The following is a 24294-nucleotide window of genomic DNA, read 5'->3' as shown; positions in this document are numbered from 1 at the left end:
TTGCTTAGTTGGAGGTCCTTGTCATAGACAATCATTGCTTAGTTGGTGGTCCTTGTCATAGACAATCATTGCTTAGTTGGAGGTCCTTGTCATAGACAATCATTGCTTAGTTGGAGGTCCTTGTCATAGACATTCATTGCTTAGTTGGAGGTCCTTGCTGTAGACATTCATTGCTTAGTTGGAGGTCCTTGCTATAGACATTCATTGCTTAGTTGGAGGTCCTTGTCATAGACTTTCATTGCTAAGTTGGAGGTCCTTGTCATAGACATTCATTGCTTAGTTGGAGGTCCTTGCTGTAGACATTCATTGCTTAGTTGGAGGTCCTTGCTGTAGACATTCATTGCTTAGTTGGAAGTCCTTGTCATAGACAATCATTGCTTAGTTGGAGGTCCTTGTCATAGACATTCATTGCTTAGTTGGAGGTCCTTGCTGTAGACATTCATTGCTTAGTTGGAGGTCCTTGCTGTAGACATTCATTGCTTAGTTGGAGGTCCTTGTCATAGACATTCATTGCTTAGTTGGAGGTCCTTGCTGTAGACATTCATTGCTTAGTTGGAGGTCCTTGTCATAGACTTTCATTGCTTAGTTGGAGGTCCTTGTCATAGACATTCATTGCTTAGTTGGAGGTCCTTGTCATAGACATTCATTGCTTAGTTGGAGGTCCTTGCTGTAGACATTCATTGCTTAGTTGGAGGTCCTTGCTGTAGACATTCATTGCTTAGTTGGAGGTCCTTGCTGTAGACATTCATTGCTTAGTTGGAGGTCCTTGTCATAGACATTCATTGCTTAGTTGGAGGTCCTTGTCATAGACATTCATTGCTTAGTTGGAGGTCCTTGCTGTAGACATTCATTGCTTAGTTGGAGGTCCTTGCTGTAGACATTCATTGCTTAGTTGGAGGTCCTTGCTGTAGACATTCATTGCTTAGTTGGAGGTCCTTGTCATAGACATTCATTGCTTAGTTGGAGGTCCTTGCTGTAGACATTCATTGCTTAGTTGGAGGTCCTTGTCATAGACATTCATTGCTTAGTTGGAGGTCCTTGCTATAGACATTCATTGCTTAGTTGGAGGTCCTTGTCATAGACTTTCATTGCTTAGTTGGAGGTCCTTGTCATAGACATTCATTGCTTAGTTGGAGGTCCTTGCTGTAGACATTCATTGCTTAGTTGGAGGTCCTTGTCATAGACATTCATTGCTTAGTTGGAGGTCCTTGTCATAGCCATTCATTGCTTAGTTGGAGGTCCTTGCTGTAGACTTTCATTGCTTAGTTGGAGGTCCTTGTCATAGCCATTCATTGCTTAGTTGGAGGTCCTTGCTGTAGACTTTCATTGCTTAGTTGGAGGTCCTTGTCATAGCCATTCATTGCTTAGTTGGAGGTCCTTGCTGTAGACTTTCATTGCTTAGTTGGAGGTCCTTGTCATAGACATTCATTGCTTAGTTGGAGGTCCTTGTCGTAGACATTCATTGCTTAGTTGGAGGTCCTTGTCGTAGACATTCATTGCTTAGTTGGAGGTCCTTGTCATAGACATTCATTGCTTAGTTGGAGGTCCTTGCTGTAGACATTCATTGCTTAGTTGGAGGTCCTTGCTGTAGACATTCATTGCTTAGTTGGAGGTCCTTGTCGTAGACTTTCATTGCTTAGTTGGAGGTCCTTGTCATAGACATTCATTGCTTAGTTGGAGGTCCTTGTCATAGACATTCATTGCTTAGTTGGAGGTCCTTGTCATAGACATTCATTGCTTAGTTGGAGGTCCTTGCTGTAGACATTCATTGCTTAGTTGGAGGTCCTTGCTGTAGACATTCATTGCTTAGTTGGAGGTCCTTGTCATAGACATTCATTGCTTAGTTGGAGGTCCTTGCTGTAGACATTCATTGCTTAGTTGGAGGTCCTTGCTGTAGACATTCATTGCTTAGTTGGAGGTCCTTGTCATAGACATTCATTGCTTAGTTGGAGGTCCTTGCTGTAGACATTCATTGCTTAGTTGGAGGTCCTTGCTGTAGACATTCATTGCTTAGTTGGAGGTCCTTGCTGTAGACATTCATTGCTTAGTTGGAGGTCCTTGTCATAGACATTCATTGCTTAGTTGGAGGTCCTTGTCATAGACATTCATTGCTTAGTTGGAGGTCCTTGCTGTAGACATTCATTGCTTAGTTGGAGGTCCTTGCTGTAGACATTCATTGCTTAGTTGGAGGTCCTTGCTGTAGACATTCATTGCTTAGTTGGAGGTCCTTGTCATAGACAATCATTGCTTAGTTGGAGGTCCTTGTCATAGACATTCATTGCTTAGTTGGAGGTCCTTGTCATAGACATTCATTGCTTAGTTGGAGGTCCTTGCTGTAGACATTCATTGCTTAGTTGGAGGTCCTTGTCATAGCCATTCATTGCTTAGTTGGAGGTCCTTGTCATAGACATTCATTGCTTAGTTGGAGGTCCTTGCTGTAGACATTCATTGCTTAGTTGGAGGTCCTTGCTGTAAACATTCATTGCATAGTTGGAGGTCCTTGTCGTAGACTTTCATTGCTTAGTTGGAGGTCCTTGTCATAGACATTCATTGCTTAGTTGGAGGTCCTTGTCATAGACATTCATTGCTAAGTTGGAGGTCCTTGTCATAGACATTCATTGCTTAGTTGGAGGTCCTTGCTGTAGACATTCATTGCTTAGTTGGAGGTCCTTGCTGTAGACATTCATTGCTTAGTTGGAGGTCCTTGTCATAGACATTCATTGCTTAGTTGGAGGTCCTTGCTGTAGACATTCATTGCTTAGTTGGAGGTCCTTGCTGTAGACATTCATTGCTTAGTTGGAGGTCCTTGCTGTAGACATTCATTGCTTAGTTGGAGGTCCTTGCTGTAGACATTCATTGCTTAGTTGGAGGTCCTTGTCATAGACATTCATTGCTTAGTTGGAGGTCCTTGCTGTAGACATTCATTGCTTAGTTGGAGGTCCTTGCTGTAGACATTCATTGCTTAGTTGGAGGTCCTTGCTGTAGACATTCATTGCTTAGTTGGAGGTCCTTGCTGTAGACATTCATTGCTTAGTTGGAGGTCCTTGCTGTAGACATTCATTGCTTAGTTGGAGGTCCTTGTCATAGACATTCATTGCTTAGTTGGAGGTCCTTGCTGTAGACATTCATTGCTTAGTTGGAGGTCCTTGCTGTAGACATTCATTGCTTAGTTGGAGGTCCTTGCTATAGACATTCATTGCTTAGTTGGAGGTCCTTGCTGTAGACATTCATTGCTTAGTTGGAGGTCCTTGCTATAGACATTCATTGCTTAGTTGGAGGTCCTTGCTGTAGACATTCATTGCTTAGTTGGAGGTCCTTGCTGTATACATTCATTGCTTAGTTGGAGGTCCTTGTCATAGACATTCATTGCTTAGTTGGAGGTCCTTGCTGTAGACATTCATTGCTTAGTTGGAGGTCCTTGTCATAGACATTCATTGCTTAGTTGGAGGTCCTTGTCATAGACATTCATTGCTTAGTTGGAGGTCCTTGCTGTAGACATTCATTGCTTAGTTGGAGGTCCTTGCTGTAGACATTCATTGCTTAGTTGGAGGTCCTTGCTGTAGACATTCATTGCTTAGTTGGAGGTCCTTGCTGTAGACATTCATTGCTTAGTTGGAGGTCCTTGCTGTAGACATTCATTGCTTAGTTGGAGGTCCTTGTCATAGACATTCATTGCTTAGTTGGAGGTCCTTGCTGTAGACATTCATTGCTTAGTTGGAGGTCCTTGTCATAGACATTCATTGCTTAGTTGGAGGTCCTTGTCATAGACAATCATTGCTTAGTTGGAGGTCCTTGCTGTAGACATTCATTGCTTAGTTGGAGGTCCTTGTCATAGACATTCATTGCTTAGTTGGAGGTCCTTGCTGTAGACATTCATTGCTTAGTTGGAGGTCCTTGTCATAGACATTCATTGCTTAGTTGGAGGTCCTTGCTATAGACATTCATTGCTTAGTTGGAGGTCCTTGTCATAGACATTCATTGCTTAGTTGGAGGTCCTTGCTGTAGACATTCATTGCTTAGTTGGAGGTCCTTGTCATAGACATTCATTGCTTAGTTGGAGGTCCTTGTCATAGACATTCATTGCTTAGTTGGAGGTCCTTGCTGTAGACATTCATTGCTTAGTTGGAGGTCCTTGTCATAGACATTCATTGCTTAGTTGGAGGTCCTTGTTGTAGACATTCATTGCTTAGTTGGAGGTCCTTGCTGTAGACATTCATTGCTTAGTTGGAGGTCCTTGCTGTAGACATTCATTGCTTAGTTGGAGGTCCTTGTCATAGACATTCATTGCTTAGTTGGAGGTCCTTGTCATAGACATTCATTGCTTAGTTGGAGGTCCTTGTCGTAGACATTCATTGCTTAGTTGGAGGTCCTTGTCGTAGACATTCATTGCTTAGTTGGAGGTCCTTGTCATAGACATTCATTGCTTAGTTGGAGGTCCTTGCTATAGACATTCATTGCTTAGTTGGAGGTCCTTGCTATAGACATTCATTGCTTAGTTGGAGGTCCTTGCTGTAGACATTCATTGCTTAGTTGGAGGTCCTTGCTGTATACAATCATTGCTTAGTTGGAGGTCCTTGCTGTAGACATTCATTGCTTAGTTGGAGGTCCTTGTCATAGACATTCATTGCTTAGTTGGAGGTCCTTGTCATAGACATTCATTGCTTAGTTGGAGGTCCTTGCTGTAGACATTCATTGCTTAGTTGGAAGTCCTTGTCATAGACATTCATTGCTTAGTTGGAGGTCCTTGTCATAGACATTCATTGCTTAGTTGGAGGTCCTTGTCATAGACATTCATTGCTTAGTTGGAGGTCCTTGCTGTAGACATTCATTGCTTAGTTGGAGGTCCTTGTCATAGACAATCATTGCTTAGTTGGAGGTCCTTGTCATAGACATTCATTGCTTAGTTGGAGGTCCTTGCTGTAGACATTCATTGCTTAGTTGGAGGTCCTTGCTGTAGACATTCATTGCTTAGTTGGAGGTCCTTGCTATAGACATTCATTGCTTAGTTGGAGGTCCTTGTCATAGACATTCATTGCTTAGTTGGAGGTCCTTGCTGTAGACATTCATTGCTTAGTTGGAGGTCCTTGCTGTAGACATTCATTGCTTAGTTGGAGGTCCTTGTCATAGACATTCATTGTGTCATTGGAGGTCTATCTCTGCCCATATATAGTATGTCAGTTGATGCATTCATTCACATCCCTATCTCTGCCCATGTATGTAGTATGTATAAAATATTAAAAATAAGGAAACATCTGTGTTAGACACTATACCACACAGTCTCAAAGGATGGATGAGCTACAGAAGTTATGCAGCCTTTCTTTCAGCGATATTTTCTCTATTAATAAAATGACAGAATGCACCCCATCACAAGCCAAAATAACTTGAGTTTGAATTACTGAGTTCACAGGCAGTATGGAGAGATGCTTGCCAGGTTGACCATCTGACATACTGTAAAGGCTATGGGATCATATGAGATATATGAGGCTATGAAACTGTTGGAGATATGCTGACAAAATAACATCCCATTTGGTTTTATCATTACAGTGTTAGTGTAGACAGTGTCAAACCACATCTAGAGTCCTTACTGACAAATCTATTCAACACTATGGAACACCCAGACTCAACTGAAAATGAATATGTTATGAAAGGTAAGGATGTTGATGAATGAATTGTCATGATTACAGTGTTAGTGTTGACAAAATAACATCCAATTTGTATTGGGGTATGATTTAGCCGAGTTAGAGCCATTTTTGTGTCAAAAAACAAGATTTTTGGTCAAAAAAGTTAAAATCCAAAACTACCGGGAAGATTGGCCTGAAATTTGGTGGGAATGTTCTTAGAAGTGTTATTGTGCAGATTTTCTTTAAAACATTTTTGCCCTGACAACAATGACCACGCCCAATAGCAACACCCAAATTTTGGTCAAAAAAGATAAACAAAACTACTGGGCAGATTGTCCTGAATTTGGAGGGAATTTTCTTAAAAGTGTAATTCTGCAGATTTTCTGTAAAACATTTTGGCCCTCACAACAATTACCACACCCCTGGCAACAACCAGTGTGGCAGTGTGTTTTGGTCAAATAACATTATCAGGTAGGCAAGTGAGTAAACATTCAAGAAATGTATGCAAATCTCCTTAGCAACCATGACCACACCCATACCAACAGCCAAACGGTGGTGTTTTTCACAAAGATAACGGATTTTTAGACAATTGAACAAAAACTTTTAACTGTATGCAAATGAACCTAGCAACAAGACCATGCCCATAGCAACAGCCAAATGACCATGCATATCGTAAAGATAACAAGTGATTAATAGACATTTGAATAAACATTCAAGAAATGTATGTAAATGTGCCTAGCAACAGGACCACACCCATAGCAACAACCAAACAATCCGGTATATTGCAAAGATAATGATATGTATTAATAGACAAATATATAAACATTCAAAAAATGTATGCAAATATTCAATCAATTATACAGTTGTCGCACAATGCCATTGCCACTATTGGTATATTTCATACAATCTAATACATCACACTTACCATGACTGGTGGCAATTCTCTGTAAACATCCATTGCAGGGACTGAGTCATCTCTGGACTGCTTGTCCAAAATGAAATATGTTATTGTAGACATTCCGTGAGCTAATTCAGAGAACTGATTGGCTTTGGTAAAAATTGGCAGTCAAAATTAATTTATTGATATTGTTGTCAATAAGAATATTTATTGATTTATTGATATTGTTGTCAATATGAAAATTACTTTTAAAAGTTTTCTTGTGTTTGTGTTTCAGCTATCATGCGTAGTTTCTCTATGATGCAGGAAGCAATCACACCATACATACCAACACTGTTGAGTAAACTAACACAGAAACTAATGATTGTCAGTAAGGTAAGTCCTAACCCAGCTAAACTCAAACCTGATATTAGAATGATCCAATGACGTACGTACCAAAAAATGTAAAGGAACACCCTACTATGCAATGAACCGTTCTAACAATGTCAGAAGACAAATTGTAATGTCATAGAATTGATAAAGGCATACATCAGCATTAACATTGTATAGTTTAATCAAAGTTTTGTTTTTTTAAGTATTTTCAAATAGTTTATAAACTCAGCTTGTGTCACTTAATATGCACCTTGCAAGTATATTAAATATCTTAAACTTTTTGTTTTTACTGCAACCCATTCTCAGGAGTCACTTTACAAAGTTTTGAAATTGAGGTCAAAAGTATGTCCATATTTAGTTATTTTAGAATTCAGTCTTACTGCAAAATACTGACTTTATTGGAAACTACAAAGATTGTTGATTTCCTTGACATACAAGACAGTATTAAGACTCTCCAAATATCTTTTACTATTTGTAAAAAGATAAGGAACATGTTTCATTTTGCAAAGTTTCAAGAGAATCACAGAACTTTTATTTTCAGAGGTGCGCCCCCTCCCCCCCCCCCCCCCCATAAATTAGAATTGTCTCTAATTTTGCAATACATTTTAAAGTAATAGGTACAAGATAAATTAACTTTAGCCAAAATTGAGGTATTTGTCACTAAATAATTAATCTTGGCAAAGTAGATATTCTCATTGTGTTTTGATGTATTTTGTCAACAGAATCCAAGTAAACCTCATTTCAATCATTATCTATTTGAGTGTATCAGTTTATCTGTCAAGATCTGTTGTAAAGCTGATCCTAAGGTGGTGTCAAGTTTTGAACAAGCTCTCTTTCCTCCATTTCAAGAAATTTTACAAGCAGATGTACAAGGTAGGAATGGATGTGTGTGTATGTGTGTGTCTGTCTGTATGTATGTATGTCTGTATGTATGTATGTATGTATGTATGTATGTATGTATGTATGTATGTATGTATGTATGTATGTATGTCTGTGTCTATGTGTATGTGTGTCTGTGTGTATATGTGTGTGTCTGTATATGACTATGTATGTATATGCATGTATGTGTCTGTGTCTGTGTGTGTCTATGTATGTGTGTGTGTGTGTGTGTGTGTGTATGTGTGTGTGTGTGTGTGTGTGTGTGTGTGTGTGTGTGTGTGTGTGTGTGTGTGTGTATGTATACATATAGTATATGACTGCATAATATTATGTGAACAGGTAAAATGAACTTCCCAGTCAGTGTACACTGTTACCCAGATCTTGTCTAGTGATGTTGATTCAATATTCACATCACATGAGGACGCTACTGATCATCGGACACAGTGGGTAGATCTACATTCCAGTAAGACTTTTGTACAGTTCTTGCTGACAGTTCATTAAAGTGAAATATTCAATTCATTTACCTAAGTGTGGATCCAAGGTTGTAAACTACTCCACATAGACAAGACTGTAAACTACTCTTGGTCTACATAATTAATTTATATATCTTGACAATAGAATTAATTATTTCATTTCAGAGTTTATGCCCTATGTGTTTCAAATTATGTCAATGATGTTGGAAATTCATGATGATGTACCAGAACCATATATGACTCTCTTTCCCCATTTACTTGTACCTGTCTTATGGGAAAGACTTGGTAATGTTCCAGCTCTGGTTAGACTTCTACAAGCATTTATTGAGAAGGGGTCAGATGCCATTGTAGCCAGTGGCAAACTGGTAAGTGCAGTCCAAATTGTTGGTACCTGCAGTAGCATTTTACCTCATGCTAGAGGGTTAAAATAGAACAAGGAGGTCGACTTATTCTCATGCACGCCTATAAATGCATGTGGAGGAGAAGTTATGGTGTTGACAAAGAAATAAAATGTTTTTCATTTTTATGATGTTTTTAATGACACACTGCTATACTTGGAGTATTCTAAGTCTAATGATCATAAGTTATATTTTGTTTTTATTGCCAGACTGCTGTACTTGGAGTATTTCAGAAGTTGATAGCCTCTAAGTCCAATGACCATGAAGGTTTCTATCTGGCTAATTGTCTGGTTCAATACATGAAACTGTAAGTATTTTCAGTTTTGCATCATTTATCAGTGTACTATAGTTGTCATCATTTATCAGTGTACTGCAGTTTTCAAGGTGGAGTAATTTAATAATAATAATCTATATTTCAGTGTCCACAGCAATACATTAAAATACAAACATAAAAACCATGGAGCAATATACAAATACAACTAATGACATATAAGTACTAACATGAATAACATCAACAGTGAGAATGGCGACCTAGTGCAAGTTTGATAAGCACCATATATATATATATATATAGTTGCAGATGGCACAAAAGTATTTCTGTACCAGTTCATATGACATTTAGCTGCTACATATCTGGTGTCAGACCTTGTTTTAAGAACCTTTTCCTAACTGAATCAAAGTTGGTCTCAGAAATCAATAATTGTTTATCAAGATTTACTGATTATTACAACCAGTGACAGACAAGCATTTACAAATAGAACTTGTTACAAACAGGGAAAGTAAACAAATGAATTGGATTAATAACAATTGGCACAGCATGTTGGAACAGAGATAAGTGTGGCTTGATAAAAACAGTTTTATGGCGTCTTTACGTGGGTTCAAGGACAAATGCCTCCTGGACAAACGCCCCCGTAGGATAAATGCCCCCTCCCCCTTGTATGCCCACGAACACTATCGGGGAAATGTGTTCCAATGTAGCTAACATGTACATAAGACAAAATGCATAGGCGTTCGCTGAGATAAACATGAACACTACCCGGGGAAACGCATTCCAATGTAGCTAACATGTACACAAGACGAAATGCATACAGGTACATCTAAACAAGAATTCTTTAATTACCGTAAATATATAGCAATACAATCACTGAATGTTTTTACAGTTGAAAAACTTCGTACATTGTCGGTTGCGGGTGTGCACAAGTAAAGCCATGTTGTTTGTTGATATTCAATGCGTACATGTACGTATGCCCATGACAAGTAAGACACAACCTAATTGGCTGTGTGGCTCACTGAGCAGAAATTCGTTTGCATGGGCGCCAGTTCAGATGTAGAGGAGGCGATCAGGCTAAAGACGTAAACATGTACTACAAAGGTCAATTCAGGCAAAATAATGAAGGTAAAATAGCAGTGAATGATTAGCCGACATCTACATCGGATTTTGATCAAATTGGGGGATGGGGTGTGTATTTCTTCTTCAGTTGTACATTCTGCTGCTCTGTCAGAAAGACTGCGGTAAGCACTCATGCAGATACTACAAGTATTCATACTTTCTAGACCATACAACTAATATGTTATGTATTTTTGTTTTAATCATTGTCTCACCTCTTTCAGGGAAGCAATTCAAAAGCATTTTACAGATATCTTCTTGATTCTATTCAAACGTTTGCAGAGTTCTAAGACAACGAAATACATCAAACGTAAGTCACCATCATAAACCTAAGTCACCATTATTTACGTATACTAAACTAAGTCACCATTATTTACGTATACTAACCTAAGTCACCATTATTTACGTATACTAACCTAAGTCACCATTATTTACGTATACTAACCTAAGTCACCATTATTTACGTATGCTAACCTAAGTCACCATTATTTACGTATGCTAACCTAAGTCACCATTATTTACGTATACTAACCTAAGTCACCATTATTTACGTATACTAACCTAAGTCACCATTATTTACGTATACTAAACTAAGTCACCATTATTTACGTATACTAACCTAAGTCACCATTATTTACATATACTAAACTAAGTCACCATTATTTACGTATACTAACCTAAGTCACCATTATTTACATATACTAACCTAAGTCACCATTATTTACGTATACTAAACTAAGTCACCATTATTTACGTATACTAACCTAAGTCACCATTATTTACGTATACTAACCTAAGTCACCATTATTTACATATACTAACCTAAGTCACCATTATTTACGTATACTAAACTAAGTCACCATTATTTACGTATACTAACCTAAGTCACCATTATTTACGTATGCTAACCTAAGTCACCATTATTTACGTATACTAACCTAAGTCACCATTATTTACGTATACTAACCTAAGTCATCATTATTTACGTATACTAACCTAAGTCACCATTATTTACGTATGCTAACCTAAGTCGCCGTTATTTATGTATACTAACCTAAGTCACCATTATTTACGTATACTAACCTAAGTCACCATTATTTACGTATGCTAACCTAAGTCACCATTATTTACGTATACTAACCTAAGTCACCGTTATTTACGTATACTAACCTAAGTCGCCGTTATTTACGTATACTAAACTAAGTCACCATTATTTACGTATACTAACCTAAGTCACCATTATTTACGTATACTAACCTAAGTCACCATTATTTACGTATACTAACCTAAGTCACCCTTATTTACGTATTCTAACCTAAGTCACCATTATTTACGTATACTAACCTAAGTCACCATTATTTACGTATACTAACCTAAGTCATCATTATTTACGTATACTAACCTAAGTCACCATTATTTACGTATGCTAACCTAAGTCGCCGTTATTTATGTATACTAACCTAAGTCACCATTATTTACGTATACTAACCTAAGTCACCATTATTTACGTATGCTAACCTAAGTCACCATTATTTACGTATACTAACCTAAGTCACCGTTATTTACGTATACTAACCTAAGTCGCCGTTATTTACGTATACTAAACTAAGTCACCATTATTTACGTATACTAACCTAAGTCACCATTATTTACGTATACTAACCTAAGTCACCATTATTTACGTATACTAACCTAAGTCACCCTTATTTACGTATTCTAACCTAAGTCACCATTATTTACGTATACTAACCTAAGTCACCATTATTTACGTATACTAACCTAAGTCACCATTATTTACGTATACTAACCTAAGTCACCATTATTTATGTATACTAACCTAAGTCACCATTATTTACGTATACTAACCTAAGTCACCATTATTTACGTATACTAACCTAAGTCACCATTATTTACGTATACTAACCTAAGTCACCCTTATTTACGTATTCTAACCTAAGTCACCATTATTTACGTATACTAACCTAAGTCACCATTATTTACGTATACTAACCTAAGTCACCATTATTTACGTATACTAACCTAAATTGTTTCCATCATGCCAAACTGATTGTTTATATTGGTTTATGTTGACAGATTTGTTGGTATTCTTTTCACTCTATGCATACAAGTATGGTGGCCCTGCACTGATAGGAGTTGTAGATTCAATCCAGCCAAAGTAAGTGTATGTAGACTACAAAATGTGTACACACACACACATGGACGCACACACACACACACACACACACACACACACACACACACACACTCATAGATTTTAGCAGTTTCCAAGACAGACAGTAAGAATATCCATCCAATGGGATGAGTTGTACTGATGCTATCATATTGAATATCCATCCAATGGGATGAGTTGTACTGATGCTATCATGTTGAATATCCATCCAATGGGATGAGTTGTACTGATGCTATCATGTTGAATATCCATCCAATGGAATGAGTTGTACTGATGCTATCATATTGAATATCCATCCAATGGGATGAGTTGTTCTGATGCTATCATGTTGAATATCCATCCAATGGGATGAGTTCTACTGATGTTATCATGTTCAATGTTTTCTCTTGACAGAATGTTTGGTATGGTCATTGAAAGCCTGTATTTACAAGATGTTCAGAAAGTGTCTGGTGGTACAGAGAGGAAGATCTGTGCAGTTGGTATGACCAGGATACTGACAGAATGTCCACATATGATAGAAGGCGACTATGCAAAATTTTGGTAAGTTACTTGCAATGCCCTCAGATGTTAGACTAAGACTTTGTCAAACTTTGGTATTAAAGTTACTTACAATGTCCACAAATGTTAGACCAAGACTTTGTCAAACTTTGGTAAGTTTGTCAACTGAGGACAGAGACTATGCCAAAGTTTGAAGTTATGTGTACATTATCCAGATGCTGGACAGAGACTGTGTCAGACTTTGGTAAGTTACTTTCCACTGATGACAGAGACTGTGCCAGACTTTGGTAAGTTACTTTCCACTGATGACAGAGACTGTGTCAAACTTTGGTAAGTTACTTTCCACTGATGACAGAGACTGTGTCAAACTTTGTTTTTGCTTTCCGTTTACGCCAAAGTATGATGGACTAATTTTGGTTGTATTGCTATTATTATTATGTGGATTTGTATGTACCATTGCTGATTGTCACAACAAACATCTACACTAGCAGTTTTTTGTATACACTGATTTCTGTATGTTAGGCCGGTGGCCACGGTACTTTGAATAAAGCATATATATATAGTGTCAAACTTTGGTAAGTTACTTTCCACTGATGACAGAGACTGTGTCAACTTTGGTAAGTTACTTTCCACTGATGACAGAGACTGTGTCAGACTTTGGTAAGTTACTTTCTACTGATGACAGAGACTGTGTCAGACTTTGGTAAGTTACTTTCTACTGATGACAGAGACTGTGTCAGACTTTGGTAAGTTACTTTCTACTGATGACAGAGACTGTGTCAGACTTTGGTAAGTTACTTTCTACTGATGACAGAGACTGTGTCAAACTTTGGTAAGTTACTTTCTACTGATGACAGAGACTGTGTCAGACTTTGGTAAGTTACTTTCTACTGATGACAGAGACTGTGTCAAACTTTGGTAAGTTACTTTCTACTGATGACAGAGACTGTGTCAGACTTTGGTAAGTTACTTTCTACTGATGACAGAGACTGTGTCAAACTTTGGTAAGTTACTTTCCACTGATGACAGAGACTGTGTCAGACTTTGGTAAGTTACTTTCTACTGATGACAGAGACTGTGTCAGACTTTGGTAAGTTACTTTCCACTGATGACAGAGACTGTGCCAGACTTTGGTAAGTTACTTTCCACTGATGACAGAGACTGTGCCAGACTTTGGTAAGTTACTTTCCACTGATGACAGAGACTGTGTCAAACTTTGGTAAGTTACTTTCCACTGATGACAGATGCTGTGTCAAATTTTGGCAAATTACTCATATTGTCCATAGATGATAGACAGACACTAACTGTGGTAAGTTTAATACAAAGACACAGACATGCAAAGTGGAGTAGTTGCCATAAAGTCCAGTTGTCAACAGTAACTGACTGACTGATCCCGTATATCACAGGCCACAGTTGTCAACAGTAACTAACTGATATCACTATCCTTTCATTACAGGCCACAGTTCCTGCAAACTTTAATTCGTATATTTGAATTACCAGAAGATGATACTGTACCAGATGATGAACACTTTATAGAGATTGAAGACACACCAGGTTACCAAGCTGCATTCTCTCAATTAGTGTTTGCTGGCAAGAGAGAGCATGACCCATTTAATGGAACCATACCGGATGCAAAGATTTATTTAGCCCAAAATTTACATAAGCTTTCTTCAGCAAAGCCTGGAAAGGTAGGGTTTACACTAGAATGATATTATCTGACAAAGCCTGGAAAGGTAATGTTTACACTAGAATGATATTATCTGACAAAGCCTGGAAAGGTAGGGTTTACACTAGAATGATATTATCTGACAAAGAGGGGTTACGCTAGAATGATATTATCTGACAAAGCCTGGAAAGGTAGGGTTTACACTAGAATGATATTATCTGACAAAGCCTGGAAAGGTAGGGTTTACGCTAGAATGATATTATCTGACAAAGCCTGGAAAGGTAATGTTTACACTAGAATGATATTATCTGACAAAGCCTGGAAAGGTAGGGTTTACACTAGAATGATATTATCTGACAAAGAGGGGTTACGCTAGAATGATATTATCTGACAAAGCCTGGAAAGGTAATGTTTACACTAGAATGATATTATCTGACAAAGCCTGGAAAGGTAGGGTTTACACTAGAATGATATTATCTGACAAAGCCTGGAAAGGTAGGGTTTACGCTAGAATGATATTATCTGACAAAGCCTGGAAAGGTAGGGTTTACGCTAGAATGATATTATCTGACAAAGCCTGGAAAGGTAATGTTTACACTAGAATGATATTATCTGACAAAGAGGGGTTACGCTAGAATGATATTATCTGACAAAGCCTGGAAAGGTAATGTTTACACTAGAATGATATTATCTGACAAAGAGGGTTTACGCTAGAATGATATTATCTGACAAAGCCTGGAAAGGTAGGGTTTACACTAGAATGATATTATCTGACAAAGCCTGGAAAGGTAGGGTTTACACTAGAATGATATTATCTGACAAAGCCTGGAAAGGTAGGGTTTACACTAGAATGATATTATCTGACAAAGCCTGGAAAGGTAGGGTTTACACTAGAATGATATTATCTGACAAAGCCTGGAAAGGTAATGTTTACGCTAGAATGATATTATCTGACAAAGCCTGGAAAGGTAGGGTTTACACTAGAATGATATTATCTGACAAAGCCTGGAAAGGTAATGTTTACACTAGAATGATATTATCTGACAAAGCCTGGAAAGGTAGGGTTTACGCTAGAATATTATCTGACAAAGCCTGGAAAGGTAATGTTTACGCTAGAATGATATTATCTGACAAAGCCTGGAAAGGTAGGGTTTATGCTAGAATGATATTATCTGACAAAGCCTGGAAAGGTAATGTTTACACTAGAATGATATTATCTGACAAAGCCTGGAAAGGTAGGGTTTACGCTAGAATGATATTATCTGACAAAGCCTGGAAAGGTAGGGTTTACAATAGAATGATATTATCTGACAAAGCCTGGAAAGGTAATGTTTACGCTAGAATGATATTATCTGACAATGCCTGGAAAGGTAATGTTTACGCTAGAATGATATTATCTGACATTGAGTATGAGTGTTGTACTTTCCTCAGTGAACACTGACTTAAAAAAAACAGTTGTAGTGAGATCTATTTTTTGAACTGAACTGTAACAGATATGAATACATTAGCCAGGCATGTAGAGTTTCCATCACTTCCTTATTAGTCTAGTTCCTATGCAATGCGTTATGATTGCAATGATCATCTCCACTCACGTATAGGGAAAGTCCTTATTCTAGCACAGAAATCTGTGCTACTCCCAGGGTAGGGGCAAAGGGTAACGATGCATGTCAGTAGTTATCCATCACAAGTGACAGACAGTTGTAATTGTTTAATTCCTTTAGACAATTACTCATTAACTGAACTCCACCTCTCCAGTCTGAAACTAAAATCATGTGGGGACATGGTAATGTCATCATGTTTATATGAACGCAGTCGGGGTAGCACAGATTTCTGTGCCATAATAACGACTTCCCCTATATGTTAGTGGAGATGATCGTAGTGATTGTAACATGTATAGGAACTAGATTACTTCATTATAATTATCACTGGTGTATCAATGGGTAGTGTTACAATATCATACTGCTATCAATGGGTAGTGTTACAATATCATACTGCTATCAATGGGTAGTGTTACAATATCATAATGCTATCAATGGGTAGTGTTACAATATCAGACCATCTCAGTAGATCACCTGACAGTAGACCACTCCTTTACCAGTAGTTATTAGTTATAACATAAGTAATGTGACCGTGGGTCTTCACATAGATCACCTGACAGTAAACTACTCCTACCAGTAAATGTGTCATCAGCCCTTACACCTTTTCTCATTCTATTTCTTTCACACAGCTGCAGTCTCTTATTAGTCAAGGTTTACCAGCTGAAGCTGCCCAGTATCTGCAAGGATACCTGACACAGGCACAGGTTACACTGATGTGAATACCATCAGTATGATGATCTATAACAACTGAGTCAGGAAGAGAAGATATAAAGACACTGTTATAATACCATATTTGGTAATTTTGACCTTTGACACCATATTTGGTAATATTGACCTTTGACATACACAAAAAGTGATACTGATAATACCACATTTGGTAATGTTGACTTTTGCATAAAGTAAGACTGGTGAGGCCATATTTGGTAATGTTGTTCTTTGGCATACACATATTAAAATTGACTACCATATTTGGTAGATTAATGTCTCCTTTGCATAATAAGACAGATAATACCATATTTGGTAATGTTTTTTCTTTGACATGTAGAAGATTGCTGATACTGTATTTGGTAATAATGACATTTGCAAATAATCCTAAAATGATAGTTGACTAAACTGCATTTGACATAACAATTACATACAATGAAAGATAGATAGTGAAGAACACTGTTACCATGAACTTCTAGTTCAAGATGTTTCTCGGAAAGATATCAAGAAATATCGAAAGTCGTTTCAAGACCCTACAGCATAAAGTTGATTTTCCATGACATGGTTAAGTTAGTAGGGCTGAAAGGCTAAAGTTATGACTATAAGATCATATATGGAATGTGTAAGGGATTAAAAAAAGGAATTCTACTGATGTTTGATACAAATAATATACCAAGATGTTAACTTGCTTTCATGTTATTAGAATGATTAATAGACGTCAGGTGTGAAATGTAATCTATCTAACCTTTGCAGAGCTAGCCAACTTAAAACACTGACATGGAAAGTTTTGTAAACATGTAAGCCAAATCAATGCCATGGTATCGTGAGTACTGTATTTAGTCAATGCCATGGTATCGTGAGTACTGTATTTAGTCAATGCCATGGTATCGTGAGTACTGTATTTAGTCAATGCCATGGTATCGTGAGTACTGTATTTAGTCAATGCCATGGTATCGTGAGTACTGTATTTAGTCGTACAAATTCAAAGAACAAGTCTTGTGAACATTACATGTAATAGTTGATACAAAACAAATGTCTGTCAAATGTGTATACGATGCAAGTAACCGTAGGGTTATACAAAACTTTACAGACTGATATGCAGGGATATAGAAAACACTTGACTCAACAAGTTTAGTAACATACCTAGTACATGTGGACTTATTGAGATATGCATACCTAGTATATGTATAAACAACAAGTCTGTCATGTCCTGTCCACGTGGACTAAACATATGTGACATACCTAGTACATGTGGACTTATTGAGTCTACCATCCTTAGTATACTAATAATTGTGTTGGCTCAAGTCAGTGATGTTCATGGATGTTTCATCTTTATTTCAGGTTTTGTTTGTATTTTTTTAGGTATGATATTGGTGATTAATGAAAAGGTTTTGTAGACTTTACAAACACTTCTCTGTCAGTATATATAATATATACTATAATTGGCATTTGATATAAACATTCAGGCTGTACACTATATTACAAATAGTTGAACTTTAACTTTGAAATTCATTTATTAAATTTACTGCCATATTTAATCTGCACTACCTGCAACTGGACCTTTTTTGTCAAATAACTGAAGATTTAAATATTCACTGAAAATTGGTCAATCACTTAGAAAAAGACATTGTATCTGTTAATTAGTGGTCAATATTATCTGTTGGGAGTGTAGTGTAGTGGTAAGTTTAAATCTTGAGTGAAAGTTTGGTTTTGAATCTGTCACCATGTTAAATCTATTACAGTTATAACTGGAGTATATTTGATCAGACAACCACAATATATTCACTGAAAAGTGTTAAAATACCAAGACATTGCACATATTAATCAATAGTTAATTTGATTTATTGTGTATACAAAAATACGTTTACCAACATGTGATGTAATATTAGTCATTGTGTACATTATTATGAGTAAGTTATTGTACCTAACAAAATATTTGAAAAAAAACACACAAAAAAACATTCCAGTTGCTGCTAGTGCAGCTATAAATGAAACGTGTATATTTACTGTAGTAATACGGTACTAGTAGAGTTATTTACTGTAGTAGTACGGTACTAGTAGATTTATTTACTGTAGTAGTACGGTACTAGTAGAGTTATTTACTGTAGTAGTACGGTACTAGTAGAGTTATTTACTGCAGTAGTACGGTACTAGTAGAGTTATTTACTGTAGTAGTACGGTACTAGTAGAGTTATTTACTGTAGTAGTACGGTACTAGTAGAGTTATTTACTGTAGTAGTACGGTACTAGTAGAGTTATTTACTGTAGTAGTACGGTACTAGTAGAGTTATTTACTGTAGTAGTACGGTACTAGTAGAGTTATTTACTGCAGTAGTACGGTACTAGTAGAGTTATTTACTGTAGTAGTACGGTACTAGTAGAGTTATTTACTGTAGTAGTACGGTACTAGTAGTTATTTACTGTAGTAGTACGGTACTAGTAGAGTTATTTACTGTAGTAGTACGGTACTAGTAGAGTTATTTACTGTAGTAGTACGGTACTAGTAGAGTTATTTACTGCAGTAGTACGGTACTAGTAGAGTTATTTACTGCAGTAGTACGGTACTAGTAGAGTTATTTACTGCAGTAGTACGGTACTAGTAGAGTTATTTACTGCAGTAGTACGGTACTAGTAGAGTTATTTACTGCAGTAGTACGGTACTAGTAGAGTTATTTACTGTAGTAGTACGGTACTAGTAGAGTTATTTACTGTAGTAGTACGGTACTAGTAGAGTTATTTACTGTAGTAGTACGGTACTAGTAGAGTTATTTACTGTAGTAGTACGGTACTAGTAGAGTTATTTACTGTAGTAGTACGGTACTAGTAGAGTTATTTACTGTAGTAGTACGGTACTAGTAGAGTTATTTACTGTAGTAGTACGGTACTAGTAGAGTTATTTACTGTAGTAGTACGGTACTAGTAGAGTTATTTACTGTAGTAGTACGGTACTAGTAGAGTTATTTACTGTAGTAGTACGGTACTAGTAGAGTTATTTACTGTAGTAGTACGGTACTAGTAGAGTTATTTACTGTAGTAGTACGGTACTAGTAGAGTTATTTACTGTAGTAGTACGGTACTAGTAGAGTTATTTACTGCAGTAGTACGGTACTAGTAGAGTTATTTACTGCAGTAGTACGGTACTAGTAGAGTTATTTACTGCAGTAGTACGGTACTAGTAGAGTTATTTACTGCAGTAGTACGGTACTAGTAGAGTTATTTACTGTAGTAGTACGGTACTAGTAGAGTTATTTACTGTAGTAGTACGGTACTAGTAGAGTTATTTACTGTAGTAGTACGGTACTAGTAGAGTTATTTACTGCAGTAGTACGGTACTAGTAGAGTTATTTACTGTAGTAGTACGGTACTAGTAGAGTTATTTACTGCAGTAGTACGGTACTAGTAGAGTTATTTACTGCAGTAGTACGGTACTAGTAGAGTTATTTACTGCAGTAGTACGGTACTAGTAGAGTTATTTACTGTAGTAGTACGGTACTAGTAGAGTTATTTACTGTAGTAGTACGGTACTAGTAGAGTTATTTACTGTAGTAGTACGGTACTAGTAGAGTTATTTACTGTAGTAGTACGGTACTAGTAGAGTTATTTACTGTAGTAGTACGGTACTAGTAGAGTTATTTACTGTAGTAGTACGGTACTAGTAGAGTTATTTACTGTAGTAGTACGGTACTAGTAGAGTTATTTACTGTAGTAGTACGGTACTAGTAGAGTTATTTACTGTAGTAGTACGGTACTAGTAGAGTTATTTACTGCAGTAGTACGGTACTAGTAGAGTTATTTACTGTAGTAGTACGGTACTAGTAGAGTTATTTACTGTAGTAGTACGGTACTAGTAGAGTTATTTACTGTAGTAGTACGGTACTAGTAGAGTTATTTACTGTAGTAGTACGGTACTAGTAGAGTTATTTACTGTAGTAGTACGGTACTAGTAGAGTTATTTACTGTAGTAGTACGGTACTAGTAGAGTTTTATTGATTAAGTAGAAGGAAACTTAGAGTTTAGATAAATGACTGTACCACATGAGTTGGATTTCTCCAGTGTGTTGTAGATATATTGCATACAAACTGTTCATTATGCACTAATCATGTTTTGCTATTATGAAATACATGCAAAATAAACACTTCTTATAGCATGGTATAAATTTTGATGATTGTTGTCATCTTTCTGTGTGCTGCAATATATAAGGTAAACAAATTTGTGTTACCATGGCAATCCAAACATTTCACAGCTGTGGTAAAATTTAATACATGACACACACCCTATCTCATTGAAATAGAATGCATCTTGAAGGCTGGTTTTTGTAAATGTCAAATTTATTCAAAATCTCTCCAGATTTGCACTCTGAGACATAGTCAAAATGGACACTCACTTTGGAAAATTTTACATCAAACGAGGCAATAATTAATCTTGGAAGCTGCTGGTCATGTAATTGATCTGTTGATAAACAGCGCCCCCACTCGTTGATTACCGATTATTCTATTAGACTTGAGTGCATGTGTCGGTCATTCCAGATATATTTATTACGAATCAGAGGGGCCCAGGCTTAGTTAGTTATGTTTATGAAAAGACAAACAATTAACAAAGGAGATATAAACATAACATTGATAGACATACTGACAAACATGAATGACAGGGTACTTACAAATCATATCAAGTTTTCTATGTAAAAAACTGAAAAGTGTTTTGGAAAAATAAACTGGGAGAAAACCAGACACAAACTGGACACAAAATTTGGTAAGGGACGGATATGATGTTTCCACAAAAAACTTTAGGGACATACCAAATTGAACGATAAACTGATTTGGAGAAAAAGATGAAAATATAAACTTTTATAAGCTGACGGAGGAACAGACAAATAGGTCATTTGTATGGAGATAAAGAAATATTTCCATTTTGTGAGAAAAGCATCCAATTTGACATTGTATGTGGTAACATTAATTGGGTCAATATAACAAAACTACTATGAGTGGAAATTCTTGTTCTTTCTGTTTATTTCATGGAGACAGTGGGAGGGCCATCTTTTCTTAATTTCTGTTTATTTCTGTTATTGGAAGTCGGAATAAACAAAAGTAGTCTGAGTGTTCGTTCTCATGTCGGAGGGGTATAGCCAAATAAAAAAGTCAGACGTCAAAGGAAAAAATGAGGTTACATCAAACGTCAGTGTTTGTTTGCTTGTGTGTGTGTGTGTTTGTTTGTTTGTTTGTCTATTTATTTCTTTGTTTTGTGTGTTTTCATAAAAAACATATCTAAGCTTGATCCCCTGCGATAATACATGTATATGCATCCGATGTATTCGCCTAGATCGGTAGTAATGAGTCTAACACTAATAGCGATCATATGCTGGTATGGGTGTTATTATGGTTTCAATTTATTTGCGATTAAAATACGACAATACTATTTTGAGCACGAAACTTCTATCGATGTCAGCAGGGCTGAGGCATTTCCCTGGGGGATTCAAACTGTCTGTTTAGCCGTCTTGAATACGGAGATAAAATCAAACAAACGCATTCTCTTTCGTCCGGATATTGTAAATCGTGGTGACTTCGTCGAGAACGGATACTTTTGGTATTCAGTGCACCAGAGCGGAATAAAGGTGAGTGGGTGAACCAAGCCTTACATTACAAGATGGTAATTTGTATAGGGTCGGTGCAAAACACAGGTACAGACACAGGGGGGGGGGGGGGTGTAGTATTTTATGAAATCGATTTAGGGTAGAATCAAATTTTGCTGTGAACAATCTTCTATTATCTATTCTTTGCACTGTTTTGTGATTTTTTGGTATCCCACTGCTGCCACCACTGCAATTGTTAGTTGTGATGTGAGGAGAGGGTTGGATCACAGGGTGCTCAGGCTCAGTTAGTTTTGTTTACAAATACATACAAACATACATACATACATACATACATACAAACAAACAAGTAAACAAAAAAATAAACAAGTAAACAAAAAAACAAAAAAACACAAGCAAACAAACTACCCGACACATTAGTAGATACATACATGAATAAACGACAACAAACCAACGAACAAACACTGCCCCCCCCCCCCCCCCCCCCCCCCCCGATTTGGTCACAAATGCAAATAACCATGTCGTTTATTCATGTATGTATCTACTCATGTGTCGGATAGTTTATTTGTTTGTTTACTTTTTTATTTTTTTTGTTTACTTGTTTGTTTGTATGTATGTATTTGTAAACAAAACTAACTGAGCCTGAGCACCCTGTGGTTGGATCAGGAGACAGGAGAAAAGCAAGCAGGAAGGGAGAAGTTTTGGGGGATCTAGCCTTCAGCTCTGCAAATTAAATTAGATCCAAGCATAATGACCAATTAATGTAGTACCTTCACACATCTGGTAGAAATTGGAAACATCCAATGCCATTAAAACTACCGAAGTGGTGGCAGCGGTGGAAATTGTGGAATTGCTACTTTTCGGAAAATAGAATCAGAGAGTGACGTTTAAATTTTAATCGACGGACCGAGTTAGATTACTCCGTTCCATGTAGTTGGCTAGTTACGGAAAGCTCCCTCACAGATGTATTTCATGAGCCTATGTAAAAGTCACCTTTTTAAATTTGCAGGCCAATGTCGTCTGCTGTACGCGGCCTATTAACACAAATAAAGTTTTGTTTTATCTTCATCCGCACGGAAAAGTATTAAAGTTTGGATCGACAGGGAAAAAATGGATCTCGAGTATACAGGGAAAAATACATAAAAATATTCCCCAGTGTAGACATTTGATGTATTGGGTCGGAAGACGGCGGCAATTTTAAAAAATGGGAAAGTGTGAGTGATTTCCGATTCAGCTGCGCGGCAGCAATCATCGATGTGCTGCGGCTGTTACAAAATGGCTGCCGAAAAGGAGTCAGTTACTTAGTGTGCCTCCGTCCTGATTGGGAATGTGTAGAAATTGTAGAAAGTCAATGAAGGAATAGTTATTTGTTGATTAGATCGAGTAAGAAGCAAGTATGCAGGGTGATTGGTGGTTGCAGGGATCGCAACAAACTCCGAGAGAACCAGGAGAAGATCAGCAAACCTCTGTCGGTGTGTCATGGAGCAACAGGATCCCAACATCTCCAAATATTGTTACCCTAAACGTCCAACCTAAAGCCAATACGGAGGCATCGTCCCAACGTCCTCAAATAGCCACCGTCGATAAAATTATTTCTCAGCAGCGAAGAAGGAAACCTCCCTTCCAGCAAAAGTATATTCTCCGTAAGTCCGAGTTGCTATATATTTAAATTACATTGCCACAAAACTACATGAAAAGTATTGGCAACCCGTGAGGGAGTGTGTAGGCTGTGTTTGTAGCAAGTCTCTGGGCTGTATTGTTAGTTACTTCACACAAACATCGTAAATTTCATCGAAAGCAAATAGTAAATAATAAGAGTGACCGCTTTAGTTCGACTGCCTCTATTTTACTTGAGTGTTAGCATTGTTTTGGTGATTGCCTTTTTGTGATTCTGAAGTTGACGTTTAAATAGATTAATTTTTCTTTGACACCCGACACACGTACTGTTTTTACAACTTGAGCGATGTTTTGATTTGTGATTAGTACAACAAAACGTGTGAATATAGCGATAACAGATTAACTGT

The 24294-nt window shown here is 37.1% G+C and overlaps 2 protein-coding genes across 2 annotated transcripts in view; both read left to right on the top strand.

Annotated features, from left to right (window-relative positions):
• The window catches only part of LOC144445433 (exportin-2-like), a 58348-nt gene extending 39521 nt beyond the window's left edge, over positions 1 to 18827 (top strand). The window contains exons 16-25 of the mRNA XM_078134976.1: positions 5545 to 5648; positions 6797 to 6894; positions 7614 to 7764; positions 8409 to 8608; positions 8851 to 8948; positions 10253 to 10338; positions 12123 to 12204; positions 12613 to 12759; positions 14174 to 14405; positions 16611 to 18827. Coding sequence (XP_077991102.1) covers positions 5545 to 5648; positions 6797 to 6894; positions 7614 to 7764; positions 8409 to 8608; positions 8851 to 8948; positions 10253 to 10338; positions 12123 to 12204; positions 12613 to 12759; positions 14174 to 14405; positions 16611 to 16700 — 1288 coding nt within the window. The 3' untranslated portion in view covers positions 16701 to 18827. The remainder of the gene's footprint in view (positions 1 to 5544; positions 5649 to 6796; positions 6895 to 7613; positions 7765 to 8408; positions 8609 to 8850; positions 8949 to 10252; positions 10339 to 12122; positions 12205 to 12612; positions 12760 to 14173; positions 14406 to 16610) is intronic.
• A 4744-nt stretch (positions 18828 to 23571) lies between these two features.
• LOC144445518 (uncharacterized) overlaps positions 23572 to 24294 on the top strand; it is a 121248-nt gene continuing 120525 nt past the window's right edge. Inside the window, exon 1 of the mRNA XM_078135105.1 lies at positions 23572 to 23913. Within this exon, the coding sequence (XP_077991231.1) occupies positions 23667 to 23913 (247 nt within the window). The 5' untranslated portion in view covers positions 23572 to 23666. The remainder of the gene's footprint in view (positions 23914 to 24294) is intronic.

The sequence above is a fragment of the Glandiceps talaboti genome, chromosome 14 (assembly GCF_964340395.1).
Source record: "Glandiceps talaboti chromosome 14, keGlaTala1.1, whole genome shotgun sequence".
NCBI lineage: Eukaryota > Metazoa > Hemichordata > Enteropneusta > Spengelidae > Glandiceps > Glandiceps talaboti.
The sequence above is the reverse complement of the archived record's forward strand: the minus strand, read 5'-3'. Positions and strand labels throughout refer to the sequence as shown.